The sequence below is a fragment of the Halyomorpha halys genome, unplaced genomic scaffold (genome assembly GCF_000696795.3).
Source record: "Halyomorpha halys isolate HHAL.00 unplaced genomic scaffold, Hhal_1.1 Scaffold432.1, whole genome shotgun sequence".
NCBI classification, from domain to species: domain Eukaryota; kingdom Metazoa; phylum Arthropoda; class Insecta; order Hemiptera; family Pentatomidae; genus Halyomorpha; species Halyomorpha halys.
Window position 1 is genome coordinate 834,418 of NW_027112419.1, and position 20,692 is coordinate 855,109.

A 20,692-nucleotide genomic window follows, 5' to 3' on the forward strand; every position below is an offset into this window, starting at 1 on the left:
CTCAATAAAATAGTATAATTATTTACTATTTGAGTTTTTTTTTACCGCACCCGGATCATATTCCATTCATCTCATCTATACACACGGTCAATCAATAATCTTCCAATATTTTTATAACTATTTTATTAATTATCTTTTTCGATTTTTGGATAGGATGCCAGATTTTAATAGATTAATGCCCAATAAAAGTGACTCGAGAACATTAACACTGTTATCTAATCTTCAAACATTTTCTGGGGGGGACCTCGACTTTTGAAAAAGAGGTTTGGATTTATAGTTACTAGAGATATAAGAAAATTTGGCATTTCAAATACTGCACTAAGTTTAAGCTATGACTGAATTTTGGAAACTCGAACCGGAATCAAAATATCTAAATTTAAAAGAAGACACGTCTATTTTAGATTTTTGGTACATTTCGCTGTGAATCTTCTTACTGAATAAAACAGTTCATGGTGTCGAAACTTCTGACAGTTGACCATTTAACAACTTGAAGAATTTATGCTGAATGTTGTAATCCTTCATAATCATGTTTTATATGTGTTTTTGTTTTCTTCTTTTATGATACTTATGAAAATATGCAATTTCATTGAATACAAAAAGTTCAATTTGTGGATATGCGTGTGGCTCTTATACTTCCTGTATGAGTATCCATGTATTATTAGAACTGAGTAATTAAAAACCAAGTGTGTAATTTATTATCAAGATAAAAAAAAAAAAAAATTGTTTCAAAGAGAAAAGGAGAAACGAAATTAAACTCATTTTAACCTCCGATTTTCATCTTTGATATTTTTATAACCCTTATTTTGTTTAATAACCCTTTATAACCCTTCTTCCTGGTAATTTCTGACGAACGACGAGAAAGAGAAGAATTATCTACAGGTGACCAATTTATTCAAGTTTTTATTCCAAGGGGCCGCAGCTAAATTAAAGTCAACCACTGTAGTTAGGGTTTTGCCAATATAGACGCCTTAACTCCCTCAGCCACAAACGGTCTTATGTATTTTCATTAACCGTGACTTATACGGGTTCTGTAGAGTATTGCATAGGAGTATTCCTGTTCTTCCTATGTTCAGTTATTTTATTATCCTCATTCTACAACGGCAGAAGATAAGGATCTGAGGAACAAGAAGTTCTTTTCATATTATTATTGTTAATCTTATTCCGCACATTATGTGATTCTACTTACTTCTTCATTGCTCAGTAGCCAACATGGAACAACTCCTTATCTCCGGTGTTTGGACATTCCAAGTCCTCTTTCAGCTATAAAGTTTTTGTGAAGTGGATAATTTGTTGAGGTCTTCGCCAATGTACACCCTGGTCATTAAACATTGGTTTGCCAATGTCTTCCTCAGCAACTACCGGTACTCCGCAAGAGTAGCATGGAGGCTCCCTAAGCTGTTTTTATTTAATTATTTATTTCAGAATTAAAACTTTTATTACTTACGGAATAAACAACCGACACACAGGTGTATTAAATAATTCTATGTTAAAAGGGCGTAACCGAAAAATACTTTGGATTTTTATCTCAATAATTCAGAAACATCATTACGTATAATTTATTTTTTTATTAGTCTCATTATAATAAATGTATCATATTTTTATTTAGCACCTGCTGGTGAGCAACTAATTACTCGACTCACCTGTCCCTGGCCCTACGTACGCTTTTGTTCATTTAAATAGAAGTGCGTGAATAAGATAATATAATTTAAATAAATAGAATTCTTTGAATTTTTGGGAACATTGTTGTTCGTTTTATATCGTCTTGTCGTTAAGTCATTTATAGACAGTTTTATTCTCGATTCAAGACTATTATTCATGAGGTGGATTCCAAGGTCATGGAGATACGTCCAGTATGTCGGAAGCTTCCTGGAGAATGCTTCGGCTTCTGTGAGAGAAGATCCCTATCACCTATAATAACCTACATTTATTTTATTGATAGATATAATTACTTTGTTTTCTGGTCATTGTATACCTCAAAGACATATTAAATATTGCTACTTTAATAAAAATATTCATTAACTATAAACAATGGTTTAATGATCCTAAAATTTGTTCACGTGTATTATTAATAGTGGGTATAAAATTTATTCATGTTATTGCAAGTAATATTAAATGATATTAAGAAGATAATAAGGAATTCTAAAGAAGGTAATTCCTAAACCAAGTTCAGTTTCAAATTCTTTTTTTTTTTTATTGTCCCTATCGCCTAGGTAAAGAAAATAATAATAATAATGATGAAATATTTTATATGCATTTTTCCTAGATTCAGAGCAAATTAGGGCCTCTTAATAAAAGAGGGCAAAATAAGAATTCTTACCCATCGGTAATAATGGGTCTGTCTATGCCACGATTATCTCTTGAACAGGTAGGAAAAATATACAAAATTTGAGTCAAATTCTTTAATTATATAAATTGATTTTTAGTTTTCTAGTAGAACCGAAAATGCTTCACAATTGCTAGATTTAGGGGTGTAGATAGATTAATTGAATACAATTGAAAGTTTGATGTAAATTAATATATTTAGTTATTTGCGCTTTGAATTAATGATGGAATCAATCGATTATATCTATTTATTTTATTCCTATAAATGACATTATATAACAAAAATATATGGTAAAAAAATAGAAATGAGTTCAACACGACTCGACTAATCTAATCCAATAGCCAGTGGTCTAAGGCTCTATAAACTGCACAAAAGGATACAAACTGGATCTAATAAAACATATTACAAACAAAAGTATAAAATAAAACTTTTGAAAATGTTTTTATTATTTGAAATCGATGTTTAATCCTTATTACGGCATTGAAATCAATCTCGTGAAATCAGAATGGTGATTTAAGCAAAATAGTACGAGAGCCGGGGAGAAAAAAAGGCAGTTATCTCACCTCAATTTTTGATTACTTTAATGAAAACTATGTATAATTACTAGTCAAAATTGATGAGTCTGGCAAGTATAGGTAGGGTGAATAAAAAATGGCGGCTGTTTCAAAACCTTAAAAAAACATGAATTCGGAGCTCTTTATCTTAAAAACTACCAAGAAAACTAGAAAATTTAAAAGAACATTATTTAAAGAAGAGTAAATCTTCTGAAATATTAGCCTTAATAAAGTTATTTACGTCCAATAGTTCTCGAGATATAGCTTTTTAAAAAGCAACATTTCATAAAAATATGAAATATGAGTAGTTAATTAATTTATTTTGAGAAATCTATATCTCAGGAACTATGAGACGTACAGAATTCTATTAGCACTCAAATTAAAGCTAGTTAAATTTACTATAAAAATGGTTCGTAATGTTTATCATTGTAGGAGTAGTAGTTTTTATGATATTTGACAAAAAAACCTCACAAAATGTTAATTTCTATTTGTTCGTAAAAAATGTTAGATTTTTGAAAAAATATATCTCTAGACCCATAAGAAGCACATATGTCTGCCAACACTCAGAATGAAGAACTTTTAACTTACTATGAAGTAGTTTATGACACTTATCTTCGTAGGGGTAGTAGTTTTTATGATATTCACATATGAATATAAATTTGGTAAATGAAAATTTGTCCGAACAACTATAAATCAATTTATTTTAGCAAATTTCATGAAAGCTACTAGTCCTACGAAAATAAACGTCATAAACTACTTTATAGCCCAATTAACTAGCTTTAATTTGAGTGCTAATAGACATCTATACGTCTCATAGTTCCTGAGATATAGATTTCTCAAAATAAATTAACTAACTACTCATATTTCAGTACGGTCCATACATTTTTATGAGCTTTTTTAAAAAGCTATATCTTTTAACTATTGAACGTAAATAGCAAATTTACTCTACTTTAAATGATGCTCTCTTAGATTTTATATTGTTGGTAGTTGTAAAGATAAGGAGCTCCGAATAAAAAATTAATTATTTTTAACGTTTTGAAACAGCCGCCATTTTTTATTCCCCCCTACCTATACTTGGCAGACTCATCAATTTTGACTTAATGTAATAAAAAATTGGGGTGAAATAACTGCCTTTTTTCTCCTCTTGGGCTCTTGTACTAAATGGAACACACCTTCACCTTTCTAACTGTTGTATTAACGAAGGAATTGGATAAAAAGTAAAGGAATTATGAAATCCAACAAATTAATCGAGGTGAAAATATACTAATTTTTAAATTCCTATGCTTATTTAAATTTTTTAGCGAACAAAAAATCATTTAATAGAATCAACAATATTTTTTCTTATTCTTCAGGAAGAGACACAACGATTGGCACACAAACTATAACTTAACTATGAAAAAGAAGTATGCTCTCAGAGCTTCAAGCCAAAAATACTTAATTTTGTGAATAACTTTTTTTTTTTAAGAAACATATAGGAACAGCGTATTTCTTTCCCGAGAAAATTCTGAATATTTAGCAAAAAGTCCCGTAACAATCGGATGAACAGATTGTTCAGATGCAGAGCATAAAGTACGAAGGAATATTAATTTTTATATATTATATATACTCTTCTTCGGTAATACCCGAATGTATTCTGCGCAAAGTGAAAAATAATATAAATAAATTTAAAATAAAGTTATATTAAGCTTGTTTATTTGGTTTAAGATTTACAACTTGCTACTTGACCAAATTAATACGTTATGTTACTCATTTGACCCAAATTTGATGTTTAATTTCTCTTTTCACTATGTTGCGTTGTTGAGGTATTATATACGAAAAATAAATATATCTAGTTCCATACTTTATTAAATTAACTTACTAATTCGTAAATGTTTTAGATCCGGAAGAAATGCGTTCCCTTGTTTTGCGTTAGAGAAATTATTTGCAGATTTATATGTGGAGCCCCTCTACTGTACAGAGGTGTTGGTATTTTTTATCCTTGTTTCCTGGTTTCGAAGTTCCCCCAAATTAAAAACGCTTCTCTCCGAAAATCCATAACCTCATAAAAATGTCCACTTCTCAAAAATCATATCAAAACTTGCACCATCTATTCACCTTTTAGCTAACATTTTATTTAACTTCCTACTAAAACTAACTTTAAATTTGTAAGAATAATATTATAACATCCCTGAACTTCCTTTTTATGTCCAGTTATAAATATCCAACTGATATCCCCGTTGAATACTTTCCTTAAGGCAGTAGCTGCTTCCGGTAGCCACTGACGACCACGACCTTGCGTTTCCACCTGCCACTGACCCTCCTGGACCTTCTGGGTCAAGTGCGGGTCAAAACCTCTTGCCTTTGGTTTGGGTCTTAGTTCGATGGGATTGAAAAATATAGAGATATATATAAGGTTACAAAAAGTTGATAAGGGCAAGATAATAAGTTCAAAGAAATTTCAGAGGTAAATAACCTGCCCAATCATTAGGAAAAATTCATAGTTTAAGCTTGATTTTATGAATAGTATAAAATCGTGGGGGTAAAGCATTATTAATGATGATAAATAAAATGATGCCTTGTTAAAGTATGATGGGCTGTAATTTCAAAACTTATAATCTTGAATAAAACGTTAATTTAGCCAAAACTTCAATAATTTCTTAATAAATTTTGGTAATTGAATATTGTATTGATTTATATAGTAAAAAACTGGAAAAAGTTTTACTATAGTACAAATAAGGTTCAAAGGTTGGGGTTTTTATGCATTCTACATCAGCAGTGCTGTAAAATCCTAAGTTTTTATTCCATTAAACAAATATTTTACAAAAGAGAAAAATATTAAAAATTAAAAATGGATTTTATGAAGATTATAAAATAGTTTATTGGTTGTAATGCATAAATGAACATCTCACGTTATAATCTTTCTGTTGTAATCTAACGGTAAACAATGCTAATTCATGATAAGATTTTATGAAAATGTATGAAAATAAGAGTACATTGTTTTACAAAAAACAAAAAAAAAAAACCTGTTCCATTACAACCAATTGAGGGTCAAGAGACTTCCTTATAAAGTTCCGTTTCTTGAACAATGGTTGAACAAGGAGGTGATGTGTTCAAGATCACGCTGAACCGCCAGGTGGTTCCTGAGACTACAAGAGGAAGATTACAAAGAACATGGATGAGGGACCAACCATCTTTAAATCAACACGCTTCTCTTGGAAAGTTCTGCTAGCTTTTAACTCTGAACTTCAGAGAATGTATCATATGTTAAAAATTAATTATCTAATATAATAGAAAAAAAACTTTAAAAAAATAAGGGGCTCAGTTCTTTCTAAAGAAGTACAGTTTCTTGAACAACGGTTGTACAAGGAGGTGATTTGTTCATGATCACGTTCAACCGCCAAATTATTTCCCAATTAACAATACCCACTGTATAGAGGCTGGATTTGCTTCAGGGCTCCCGAACTCACAGGGTGATTCACGGCTACAGTAATACAATAAATAATTATCTGTGACAGCTAATTTTAATTGGGGCCCTTGAATAGTAAAGGAATATTATTTGAGAAAAGTCTTTCAATTATTCTTTAAAAATTACAACAGAACTTGACAAAATTTGAATAACATAAGATTGATACATGATACAGTGTTATTATCTGATACAGTTAATAAACCAAAGACTATGTAATTTGACCATTAGTAGTAGTATGACAAATGTAAATGATTTCTTACAATTAATACTATCTTCCTTTACACAACGCTGAATTGAAGGATCTACACCCGGTAAATATAATTCCGGTAAGTTATAGCATTGCGGCGTATAAGATGGGCCGGTAAGGTTGTAAGGTAACGAGCGGATCCCTAAAATTTTAATAAACACTGAACCAACGAATAAACGTCTGAGGAGTAGACCAAAACGTAGATGGGAGGATTGCGTTTAAACTGGTGGTGTCGGCAAGGAACCTTCGGGTTCGTTAGGCCCTTATTATTATTATATATTCAATCCAAATCTTATTGTACAATAAAATTCCTAAATTACTGTATTTAATAAAGCTTTTACCATAAATGTATAAACTATAGTATATAGTTTAAATTCTATATAGCTAGTATACTACACAAATACAGCTTTTATAGCGTGATATCCTCGTCCCTTGGTACAGTCAGGTTTTTGTTCAGAGGTCACCATGGCACCTGCCAGCAGTTAACACGCGGTCAGTTATGTTGAGGTTCATTAGTTGAAGGAATAGGTTGTACTTCATTACTCTGTATGATAAGACCTGCTTCTTACAGCTGAGTTATAATGAGCTCATTACTACAGCTGCTTTTTGCCCGTAAAAACATTTTTTTATTCACGATGTTCATTCTTTGGGCATAATTTTGTTCTGCGGAGATATTTTGTGTATGAGAGTAAAAATTATCAAGAGGAGTTTTTTATTAATTTTTTTTTTTGTTTCAACTAATATTCTTAGTACAATTAATATTTAATTTTATGTATTGACGCTTCTTCCGCTAGAGGATAAACGCGGAAGAAGCGCTTTCATGGCCTGTTGGTCTAGGGGTATGATTCTCGCTTCGGGTGCGAGAGGTCCCGGGTTCAAATCCCGGACAGGCCCTGGTTTTTTATAATTATTTAAATTTATTTATTCAACTTTCCTCTGAATTCTCTACATTTGTTATAGACCTTTAAGCTAGCTGAGTTTCTAAAGACTTTATAATATTTCAACTGTAATTTATTCAATATAATTTTTTTTTTTTAATCATTAAGAATTAATATGGATAACATGGATATAACATTCATTTAAATAAGTTATAAGAAACAAATACAAACACCTGCATGTCCTTCTAATGCGGATACAATATATATATCATCATCATCATATATATATATATATTTTTTTTTTTTATTAATTTACATTTATAATTAAATAACTAACAGGGCTGTGTTTACGCCACCACGTTTAACTAACGAATGTGAAAAATAACATATCAGTTTTAGATTCCCCGCTAGACTCCCTAATGAAGAACTGATCTCACAGGTCGAATCATCGGCATAAATAAATAATTTTTTGTTTTTTTATGTTTTGCTGACCAAAACCATCTTATCTCCAATAATTAATTAATTCCATTAATAACATTTGACGAGTTTTTTAGTTTTATTGATTTACCAGAAGTATGTTTTGCATAACAAAATCATATAAACAATTTTAGAACTCTGAGAACTAAAACGGGCCAGTGATAACATTATTCACAGAGCTATGTCTAAAACATAAAGTACTTTTTTGGTCTCCTAAAAAGTAGATATAGTACTTACTTAAACGTTAGGATGACGATGTATAAATTTGGTATTTGGGCTGTCATAAAAGCATGACAGCAACTAATGAAGAAACTACCCATTTGTAGAAATTAAAGAAGATACCAGAATTGTTTACGACATAAAAATGTAGGTATAGGTATCCTTCACATCCATCCTAAACCTAAAAATGATCGCTTATTAATACTGAGTTTTTAAAAAGTAAAATTCCAATAAATCCAATATTAATTCTAATAGTGTATGAGATGGAAACTAGTCAAAAAAACGCGATTCACCAATAGTCATGGATCGATAATTTATTTTTTTAAATATATCCTGAATTGACTTTATCATCATGATAGGTGAATAATAGTAGGAATAAATTGTATATATTTAAGAATAAATCGATGTATATCAACATGACCAAAAATTCATGAAGGTGGAGAAAAGTTTTTTTTCGCATGTGAAGAGAGAATGAAAATTATATATATAAAATATTACTTACTTGTGCTTAAGGTCTGTTTATAATTAAGTTTTACTAAGTTTAGTTATATATTAGTAAGTTCTTCCATGATTTATTTTATTTTTTAAACTATCAATTTTGATTTTTATTATATTTTTTTTATTATTTATTATTTTTAAAACTTTGAAATTTTAATTAAATTCAATTGTGAAAAAATGTTTTTTAACATTTATTATTTATTATTTAGCATTTAAGATAATTTATTTTATTTCAAGGTAATTTTCTTTTCTTTATTATATTAATTATTTTACAATTATTATTAATTGTTTGTTAGAAACGGACATATCAAATACCTCGCTTTCTATTAGCTTTCTAAATTCCTTTCTGTTTAAACAATCTCTATTGTTTATTAATTTTTTTTATCATTATTTCTTATTAATTTTGTTTATTTATTTTTGCTGACGTTTATCACTAGTACCCATTGTCCGTAAGTTTAACAGATTATGTTACTTAAGAATAGATAAAAAATTATATATTACAAATTTTAAACCCAAATTAATACAAGGTACTTGAGAACAATACTAACTGAAAAGAAAATGGATGTCATCTATTGTCAATAAATATATTGACACAAAAAATAAATAAAATTTTTAATAATTCTGAAGTTAATTTTTAAATAAATAATTTCAATTAGTATTTTTCAAATATAATTTAATTATTTTTGTATAATGGATTAAATGTTTCCGAAGCTTATTTAAAGCTTCCTCTAATAACCGAATATATATATTTCTTACTAACATTGAGTTTAGTAATTTTAATAATTAGTTTTTAATTTTTAATAATTATAATTTTATTTTTAATTTATATTTAATCCTAGTAAATCAGATTATGCAAGAATACTGTAGGAAACAGGTACTGGGGGAAATACAAAATTAAACATATTTATTTGGATCATATATATATATTTACAAATATAGGAACAAATAAAAATCGGATTATTTCTATATACATTAAAAAAAAAAAATTAAATCTTATTTTTATTGTTATTATATTTGCATCAATATAAACTAAATTATATCTACATTACATTACATGCAAATCAGGCTGAACTTAAGTTCAGTATCAGACTAGACAAAGGCGCTTCAAAACAGGCCGTTAAATCTTCTTTGGTGACATCATATATATTATAAACTACTTTTAAAAAATGTGCTATCAAATAAATAATAATTTTATATTCTCTTATAATATTTACATATAACTTAAATAATTGCATTTAATAAATTTCTCTAAATGGACGGAAATTATTTACATTAGATGAAATTAGGACTTAAACTTAATTACTGTCAGTAATGAAATTAATTAACTCTTATGTATCTAGAATGTCCTTAAATATAATATTTACCTTTTCTGGTGTGTTTTAATTAACAGTTATTATCGAATAATTAAAAGTAAGCAACTTTAATAACCTTGGTTTCTCATAATTATAAGTAAAGTTTAATAAATCATATAATCTTATAAAGATTAATTTATAATGTTATTTAATATACTTTGTGCACTTATTAGAACTGCTACGAACCGTCAAAGTTTTTTTTCGGGTTTAATATTTTAAAGTTTAAAGATAGTGTTATGATTTTATTTTTATAAAATAATTTAGTTTAAATTTTTCGATAGTTCAAAAATCAACCGCCTAATCCCTGCCTGTTTAATTTAGCAGTTAACGAGTTCTGTGGTTATGCAATCTCTTGCTTACCTCATCCCAAATTCTATTTTAGTCCATGAAAGAAAAATAAGTTAGGCTTGTTATATCTCAAAAAAAAAAAAATAAAAAATCCTTATATGAAGGAAAAATTGAAAGATGTAGAAAACCAAATATTTCCCTTTAGACCATGTACTCTTCTAATCCATTTGCTATTCCTTTCCCGAAACAAATGTAATGAGAGCCATCTGCAGTTATTACATTTCCCATAAATCACAATTTATTATATATCACACTCCCGACTACGGTGAAGTAGAGTCCCTTTCAGAAAAATATTTGAAAATTAGGCTGCTTAAAGTGCTTTTTTGAGTCACCCTTATTGTATATTCACCATTTAAAACCTTTCAGTTAACACACAAACATCAGAAATGATAATTAACAAATTAATTCTTATAATAAATTGTTACAGTATTGTTTCTTAAGAGAATTTGACAGGTCTTCCATAAGATATTTACTATATACTTTGAATAAGTCCATTCGCTGAAACACGTGACGAGACGAGGGCTTGATCAGAGCTCCCACAGTTGGGATGACTCCCCCTCGCCCGCTCCGGGTCACCTGGCCCCTGACCTTTCCAGTAGCTCCGACAGTGCGGCGATGTAGGACTGTGCCATCTGGAGGGTCTCAAACTTGGACAACTTGTGGTCCTGGCCGATGGAAGGGATCACCTCCCGCAGGCGGTCGAAGGCCTCGTTAAGCCCGTTCATCCTCCGTCTCTCCCTCGCGTTGGCTGCCAGCCTCCGCCTCCTGAGGACTGTGGGGCTTGGCTGGCGGGGCTGAGCCCTCCTCCTAGGCTCACCCCAGTCCCACCCGCTCCAGCAACACTCCTGTCCTTCGCTCCTGCTCTCGGAAACTGCTGTCTGCATTTCACGATCTTCCTCGTACCTGTGGGCAGAACAAGGTTGTACAACTGATCCAAACATTTTATTTAGGAACATATACATATTTATGGCAATTATTCTAACATTCATTCGATAATATTGGGATGCAACAATTCCTCTCTACATTAGGTACAGGATTATACAAGACGAATATTCCTAGGAGAACAGGTGGGACGAAGTCCCCCGAAAGACAGAGGAACTACACTTGAAATGTAGTTCACTGTTCCCCATTGTCCATCGTATATCATAGTCAAGTAAATCTATGGTACAAATACTAGACTGAGTATATCGTTTTGTAACATGAAAGTGGAAAGTCCTGGAACACATCAAACTATATTTTTTGTGGGGTGGTTTTCTGTTATAAATGAAATCTCACGATTTTAGATTAAATGAGGTATTGTCACTTGTACTATTCCTTAAACTTTTTTTAAAGATTATTTTAAAGTAAATTACAATAAAATATTGGGGAGGGGACAGATACACTCTAGGCCCCTTCATAACATATTAAAGGGGCAGAGCCTTTCTCCTCCAGACATTGACATCTTCATTGAATGTCCTACCAATCTATTTCTCTATGTTTTTATTTTATTTTTTACACGATTGAAACCCCATAGAGGAAGTATTACATAGAAGAGGATTTATTGATAGAAGTGAATAAGAGATTCCATTAACTAATATCAACAAATAATAAAGGATTTTCCGAAAGAATTGTATGGCAGAGGATATAAATAGCTAGTTTGGGATATGGTATTGAAAGTGTAGAAGGTAGGGTGAGCAACTTCTGAATATAACGGATTATTATACTAATATTAATTAAGATATATTTTTTAATTTGATAATTAATTAATAAAAATCCAGAAAAGTTAAAAGATACTTACTTAATCGACCAATGCCTCGAAGGAGCAGAATAGGCCGAAGCCTGCGGCTGTTGGGTTGCTCCAGCTCCAAGGCTCAGCATGCTACAACGTTACAAAATATAATTACATTTTCGAAATTTATTCATGATAGTAATTATTTCATACATGATAGTAATTGTAAAATAATATAGCATGTATGCTAAAATCGTTAATTGTGATAATGAATTATACATTCTTGAAGTTCAATATAGGTAAATTTCAACTATAACTTATAAAAAATTAAGTTTTTCACTTTTCATATAGAAGCAATTGTGTGCAAATTTAGGGATTTATTTTTTAATTGGTTTAATAAAATAACATTGGTATTTATTTTATTAATTGAAATATAAATTCTATAATCAATATTTTAGTATATCTACAAGCTCTGACAAAGTACTACCTTTGTCAGAGCTTGTAGATATACTAAAATATTGATTATAGAATTTATATTTCAATTAATAAAATAAATACCAATGTCTAGCTTAAAATTATGGGATTTTTTTAAACAAATAATTATTGAAAAACTAAGAAACAATAATTTCCTATCAAGATTCAGTGACATTATTGGTCACAATAAGTTTACTTGATACTGGTATATACAGAAGTATTTAGTTCACATGTTAAACATATTAAAGTTTGTTTATAGATATTTAATAATTATACAAGATTTCATCGAACTTCGTTCCTTTATTACCAAACAGCATTTATAGTAATTAAATTTTTGTTTATTACCTCTTAATAGTTTAGATTTTGAATGATCAGTTAAATCAATCATATCATGTCTTATTCAAAATAATTCCATAACCTAAATTTTTCTGAAATTGAATGGGAAAAAAACTATAATAGTCAGGTAACTTCATAACACAATTTTGAAATTAAAATTGGAAATAGTTTTAAGAATAAGAGTGAAGAATAAAAATACCCCAATTTCCTGGAAAAGGATTAATCGATATATAATAATAATATTTTCAAAATAATTGTGGACTATAATATTTTTATATTATTATTTATTTCTTTTTCAGGAAGAAATAGACCCTTTTTATCTCTTATTTGTATTTCACATTCAAACACTGTTTTGTGCTCTTTTGTCCAATATGTGTTTCTAAAATAAATAAAAAACACAATCAACAGTTTTCTTTTTAAAAACTGTTTATTGAATTTTAATAAATAATTTAAACATTAGTTACACGTAATTTAAAATATATTTTCCTATTTACTTAGCTAGTTAAATATTTTATACCAATTTACAAATTCAAAATATTTTGGAGATTAGGCCGAAATTTAATAGTAATTATTCTTATTTATTTCTTACCTTAACTCATTTGATGGAAATATTTCGACTCATAAAAAAATTTTTATATTTTTTTCATTCATCACACGTTATTCCTCATTGTCTTTCTAAAAATTTAAAATACAGCTTATATTTAATGTGGTGTTATGGCCAAACTTATTAAATTTGGAAATTTATATAAAATAGTTGACGAGCTAGTAATAGAAATAGTAAAATATATTATTAATTAGATATAATTAATTTTTAAATTATTTATTAAAATTCAATGTATAATTAAAAAAAAACTGTTGATCGTGAATTATTCTTATTTTTGAAAAACAATGGAAGTGAATAATGGACAAAAAAGGCCAAAACGTTTTGTCTAATGTGTGGAAAAAGGGAGTTGATAAAAAATGACTTCTTCCGGAAAAAAATTGATGTATTAGCAAATCCTTTTTGAACTATGAAGTGAAAAATTATTATTTATAATGATAATATTTTTATTAATGTAATATATAATATTTGTGGAAATGTTAGTATTCACGAGGTTGGTAACCATAAAAAGTTTTTAGTAAAAAAAAAAAACTTAAATCGTGAGATCAGTCAGTGAAGGTCTTCCTGATTGTATATTCCAAGATTGTAAATTTCTTATCTCTTAGGAAGTTTTTACTTTCTTGTTATCGATATTTTAAAAGATAACATCACGTTTATTACTTTGTCCTTGAACTTACTCGAGTTCATTAGTTATCTTTATAATATGATTTCAAAGTCAAATGACGCGATTAACCCGTGAACAAGAGACTTCCTCGGATACCCACTAGATCCGATAATGAGGCATCACCCTCCCGCAGCTGAGGTAGTACACCTGGAGCGGCACGCGCCTTACACTAACATACCGTGACTCTCGGGCACCTGCGTATCCATCTTCACCTATTCAAGGAGGGTCAAGTGTCTTCGAGGTGTTAGAGAGTGGTATGGAACAGAAGCTCATGATGCAGATCTGCATTTATTTTGAGATTTCTTTTGGGCGCCAAATTGAGGGAAATATTATACAAGGTTTTTCAGAGTTAGATGTGCTAACTGGAAATGGGAATTAAGGATCTTAAAACAAGAAAAAAATTCCTATGAAGGTATATCTGTTCACTATTTGTTTAGAAGATGTTTAAGTCCAGAGATTTTCATTGTTCTGAATTATTTAGGTTGTAATAAATAAAGTAATTTGTGTTTCAATTACTTTATTAATGTCATTTAAATATTAATATTAAATTTTCAAAGTGATTAACTTGGGCATTAAGATAGGCTAGACATCTTTCTTCCACAACAGTGGCCAAACGGTATTGGATCTTTAATTTTACTTTAATAGAACAAAATATTTCTTTGATAATAAAAGTATTTTTATATTAAAACAATAAACAATTTTACAGAGATTCTAAAAAAAATGTTCAGATACCAGCGGCATTACATGACCTTCTTCTTAAATAATTAAGTTAATTATTAATTAATGAAGGGATTGCATACAAATTCTGTTTAATGTCACCACAAACAAACAATTTCAGTGATGACTGTTCTGAAGAGTGTGACACTAACACGTACCTATTTGGCCACTGCTACTGTGGAAGAAAGATGATGCTCAAGGTAATCACTTCATTAAAGAACATTTAATATGATTGCTAGTGTTTACATCACATTAATAATTTAGTTAGAACACATAATAATTTATTTATTATAACCTTATAATTCATAACAATGAAAATCGTTAAACGTGAATATCTCCTTAATAAAGTAAACAGATTTTTTTCTTATTTTGAGATCCTCAATTCATATTTTCAGTTAGGACATAATACTTAAACATCCTGTGTACATGTTTGTGACCATATCAGGTTTATTATATATTTTTTAAACATAGGACACTTAAAATAGATTGGAACACAGAATGTTGCAACGTTGCTATCATGCCTCTAGTATACTCTTGTCCACGTTAACTGTTCAGGAATATTTGAATAATGAATTTTAATTTAGAGCATTTAACATAAAAAAATCGTCCTTATCTTTTTTAGATGAATATAAATTGGATTATTTTTTTCTCTATATATTCAAATCTATATAACCTGTCATATACGATACTGATAATTAAGGGATTGTAAGTTGTTAATAACACAAATGACACATGCCTCCTTCATGAAGAAAAAAGTACTCTTCTCTGGCTTTATTTTCTTTCTCATGATATTAGACCCCTCACACATCGCTGTTCCAGTTCAGTAGTATAACATCTCAAAAATGGTTATTTTGAGATATGTAAACAATCTTAGCAATAAGGGGAATCTATACAGTAAAACATATGTCATAAAATCTAAATAAAAACAAATATTTCGTGAAAATACAGTTCTGAATTGTATAAATTCACTCTTATTGAAAAGATTACATGCATTTCTCAAAATGGCTATTTTTTGGGATATGTTGAACTGGGGTAGTGATATGTTCCCCATCTCATTACTTTTAAACTTAAACATGAAACGCGCTCTCTCCTGTACCTTAATAACTAAACCATTCCCCGTTCCCATACAATATCTCCGATTAACGTTTGATAGAATGACATTGGTCCCACATATTAAAAATAATGCCAGTCACTAAACCTGAAACTAAATCTCATGATAATAGAAAATAATTAAATACGTTATATATCATTTAACGATATTTTTGGATGTTATAAATTAGGAGGGCGGATACGCACTGTAACATATTTCTGGATCAATTTACTCTTAATCTTTTGAACTTCTCTTAGACTACGAGAAGCCAGCCAGAATAGCCCCTCCATATTCCTAGTACGCTCACGGCAGACTCATGCCATCATCGATGACACCGCCTTCAGCGGACCAGGCATCTTATCTTATAATGCCACAATGGCAAACCAAGATATATTATCTGCCTGAGTATATACATTTATCTCTTCTTTGTATATATTTAATTTGTTGGTTTTTAATTTTTTCTAGGTCAGAAAAAAAAATAAATAAAAAAATTAGACTACAAGACCTAACACGAACAGTAGGAGGAACAAACGTCTTCGCCCTTATTTGTTTTTTTTATTAAATAGCGAATTTCAGTACAAAGAAAAGCTTAGTGCTTGAAACTTCATGTTTGTAAAAGTTTTTAGAAATGATTAAATTTCTTCAGAACGCTTCAGCGAATCCTCTAAGCCTCTGTATCGGTAGCCGTCCAAAAAAGATCGCATAGGTTGAAATGGCTTTTACACTAACTAGAACGACAAATAGGATTAAATATAGAAATATGGAAGAGAACTCGAACTTGGACTTCCAGAAAGGAGAAAACGTCGAAGAAAAGAAGATAGTTTGATAAAGTAGAAGATCGAAAGGGGTAAAAGAAAACTTCTATATCACGATGTTTTAAAGGGAATGTGACTATTTTAAGAATCAAACCTCAATTTTCGTATTTCAAGTTCTTATAACCTCGAAAGTATTTTATTATCATCATTTTTATTTTAATTATTTTCGTCAACATATTTTTTTTTTGGTTATTTCAGAAAAAAAAAATATTTTCAGAGAGACTAAGTTAATCAGTTTTTTTTTTTTTTTACAATTTTTAAGAAGTTTATATTTGGTCATTCTCTTTTTGTATAACAAAATCGATTTACTTGTTTATTATTTATTTATATTGCTACGATGTTTTTCTTAAAACGTAGCGAAGAAAATTTAGTAACTGTACGCTGTAATGTGCAATAGTTACAGATTCTGAAGTTAGTTGTAAATATCTTTACATTATTTCATGATTATTTTGACAATTACTTGATTATTTTTTCTTCATTGACAATTACTATAAATGTTAAAACGGTAAAAATAAGAGTAAGACTAAAAAAAACGTTAATTTTCATTTGTGAATAAAAAGATGGCCTTAGTTATTTATAAAGCAGTTTCTTTTTAAAAAGAACTATATGAATAAAATTAGTTAATAATCCACTCTATAAAATTATTACTCGTTGATCCATTAATAAACAAAGTAACATTAGAATTATTAAAATTATACCGACTGAACTAATGATTCTATTATTTAGAATGTGTATCAACAACACAGAAATTTACACCGTTGTCAAATATTTGAATCACTTCCAGTGGTCAGAAAGTTACGGGACTGGTCTTAATATTTTCAGGCAATACTCTAGTTAAAAAAAAAAATAATTTGTTGACCCTTAAGCAGTCACACTATCCTTATGTTCATCAAAGAGGTTTAATAATAATGATAACCATATCGAAAAAACCTGTTTCACATCTAATCAATTGGTTACAAAAGCTGTACTTTGAAGAAAGCCTGTTAAATCATTCAATAATAAAAAGGCGCTTGGGCCAGAATATAGTAATAAAAATGTATTACATTTTATTACTATATTATAAAAAAAATTCTAATCGCAACAATAGAATATAATAGTAGTGTATAGCATCCTGCCATAACCCCCTCCCTCCCCAAATATTGTCACATAATCACTTATTCGGTCGCTGCAAGTTTTTGTTTCTTCTTAAACTTAAAATCGATACTAAATAGTTGTACCAACTAAATGTTTTGACTTGAAAAAAATCCATTTAGTATAAATCTATAACCCAACCCAACTAGTTTATAAAAAAATTAATCCTCAGGCATCCCCTCCCCAAAAATAAAAAAAATATATAAAAACTAAAATTATATATATTAACACGCTTTTGTTCTGTATATTTACGTTTCAAGTTGTTTACTATAAATTCGAAGTATTAAAATTCAAATTTAGAACAAAAAATATTTATAAAAAATAGCGCCAAAAATGTTTATAAAAACACAATAAAATCGTTGGCTTAATGTTTTCATTTGTATTTGTACTGATCCTTTTTTTTTTTTTATTTCTTCTAAGGTATGCACATATCAATTCATATTTTTGGGTATCGATATTTTTGCTCTAGTACTACCGAGTTTGGCTGGTTTGAAAACTTCCCTTTCGAACATCTTCTGTTCCAAACCCTGGAGGCATAGGCAACATGGCGCCCGTCTTTCGGTTTCTTCTGTGGCCGAAAAATTTAACTGTCCCAATTTTTGTGATAACACCCGTGATTTTTTATGGGATAATAATTTTGTTACAACTCAATAATGGATTATTTTGAGAAAATAAATTTTTAGTTTTTTTTTCCGGAAATTTATTGTAAACATTTTTTGCTTATATTACGGTACTGTTCGGTTTGGGTACGTACTTACTGGGGTTTATAGAGTAATTTTGTTTATATTTATGATTAATCTACTTTTCTGAACTTAAATGCGCTTCATTTCAAAATAGATGCTATTTTTAATTACAGGCGTTATTTCACTAAGGAAGTTTGGAACGCCTATTAAAAAGGTAAGTCTTAAATCACATATATATTCATAGTATTTGATTTTCATATTCTTTTTGACATTAAAATATCAAAGGAAATGAAGAGGGTGGGAAAAATGGAGTAAGTCAGAAAATGGCGGGAATAATTGTTTTACACGCTGTAGTATATTTTGAAATCGACATGATTCTGCCATTAACGAGAATTGTGGCCGAGAGTATTAAAGGGATCACCTTAGCAAACTGTTGGGGGGGAGGGGTTGAAAATTATTTCGTGGGGACCCCAAACAATGATTCTCGACCTTCCAACTCTCGTTAGAATATGCCAAAAACCTGTGAGTTGAACCACCACGTTTGCCAGAAATGGCCATATAGAGGGAAAACTAAAAAACGTTATTTCTATCATATGATTTATTTTCCGAAGTGCATCAAAGGAATTAATTTTTAATAAGGTCAAATCCAATAGCAATTTCAAAATGTGCGTAAAACACAACCTTTTTTGGTCCTCCCTAGATTTTTATTTTGTAATAATGGTGTTAAAAGGTTCAAAAATTCTTTCTCGTTGACGATTGTTTTTTTTACTAAAAAAATTAATAGATGGATCATGTGTAATAAATTAAAAAAAACATTGTTGTGGAACTAGAAACATATATTGCAAATTTTTTTTTTTTTCAATTTTGATACGAAATAAATGTATTTTCAACCAATCTAAACATGACCTTTTAAAGTATTTTCAAAAAGCGAAAACCATTTACTCATTATTGCAATTTAATAAAAATTATAAAATCTGTTTTGAAAAAAAGAAGAGAATTAAAGTCTCCAATTGTACTACCTGGCTCTGTGATCCAAGCCCTTTGAGATCTCCAGCGCTACGATGACGATGTCCCTCCGACAGACACAACACAACCACCCTCCAACTCGGAGGGGTGCTTCCAGTCACCTGGACGATCTCTGTGGCAGGGGACCCTCATCCGATGGGAGGGGCAACTCTGGCTTCGGCCAATCGCAGCCTCCGTTCCATCCCCTCCTCTCTCCCGGCTTACAAATACATTCCTCAGCCGCTCCAATAGCCTTCGCGGTAGGGATAGGTGCACTACTAGCTATGGCGTTACTACCCTTGGATCAATTGTATTATTTAGAAATTATATGCCTTAAAATTAAAATAGTCTATTATTAAATTAAAGTGTTATGTTTTAGAATTAAATCGAGTGCTCAGTTTTAATGGAATGATTTCTAAGGTTATTTTTTAAAAACACAACCAAATTCGTAATTATAAAAGGTTTCACAAATATCTTACTAACTTGCATACTATCTTAAATTTAATCTTGTTTCGGTTGTAAAGTAGTATTAAACGAAATTAGTCTTAGCACATCTAAGCCCCTAAACTTATCTTGAACCTTTCATATGTGGAGAACTGTGGTGAAATAGTCATAATTAAACGATTGTTTGCGCTGAATAGTTAGTTTTTAAGTTAGATTTGTTTTGACTGTTCTATCCTATTTTTGGTTATTCGATTCAAAGAATTTGTAAAATACGCTGAATTTTGGTACTTAAATTGAGTAAACATCAATGTCTATGAAGATTGATCATAGTGGACATGACAAACATAGCTTCATGCCTCAAAAATTCACCATAACTTAACTAACCAACTTTAATGGTTGATGTTTTCAATACGGATTTTAAAAAGACGTTTGATATGGCTGATTATAGTATTTTATTAACTAAACTATGCAGGTTTGGACCCTTTACTATGGATTAACCTGGATCCTTCCAACCTAAGGAAGAGAGTATCAGTATGTACAATATTGTTGTTATTATTATGAGGACTTTACCCCAAATTGTGGATTCCACAATGGAGTAACTTGGGATCTTTGATGTTATTATGTTTTATAAATGGTTTGTCGGAAGATATTAAACACTCTGAGTTTGATTTATATGCGCACAA

The 20,692-nt window shown here is 29.8% G+C and overlaps 1 protein-coding gene and 1 non-coding gene across 2 annotated transcripts; one reads left to right on the forward strand and one right to left on the reverse strand.

The window, feature by feature from the left end:
• The first annotated feature begins 7,391 nt into the window (after window positions 1-7,391).
• TRNAP-CGG (transfer RNA proline (anticodon CGG)) lies at window positions 7,392-7,463 on the forward strand. Its single transcript has one exon. It is a non-coding gene; the product is annotated as a tRNA-Pro (tRNA).
• A 2,588-nt stretch (window positions 7,464-10,051) lies between these two features.
• LOC106682620 (transcription factor ATOH1) lies at window positions 10,052-19,654 on the reverse strand. The gene is made up of 3 exons (XM_014423563.2): window positions 19,580-19,654; window positions 12,119-12,199; window positions 10,052-11,244 (listed from the first exon to the last, which is right to left on the reverse strand). The coding sequence occupies exons 2-3, from the start codon at window positions 12,196-12,198 to the stop codon at window positions 10,914-10,916; spliced, it is 411 nt and encodes a 136-aa protein (XP_014279049.1). The 5' UTR covers window position 12,199; window positions 19,580-19,654; the 3' UTR covers window positions 10,052-10,913.
• Between the last annotated feature and the right edge of the window lie 1,038 nt (window positions 19,655-20,692).

What these genes read in the sequence shown, in the direction of transcription:
- LOC106682620 (XM_014423563.2), bottom strand. Translation starts at nt 12,198, where the DNA reads ATGCTGAGCCTTGGAGCTGGAGCAACCCAACAGCCGCAGGCTTCGGCC. An exon ending in TCGAGGCATTGGTCGATTAA is followed by an intron (nt 11,245 to 12,118) that starts GTAAGTATCTTT and finishes TTCTGCCCACAG; the next exon opens with GTACGAGGAAGATCGTGAAA.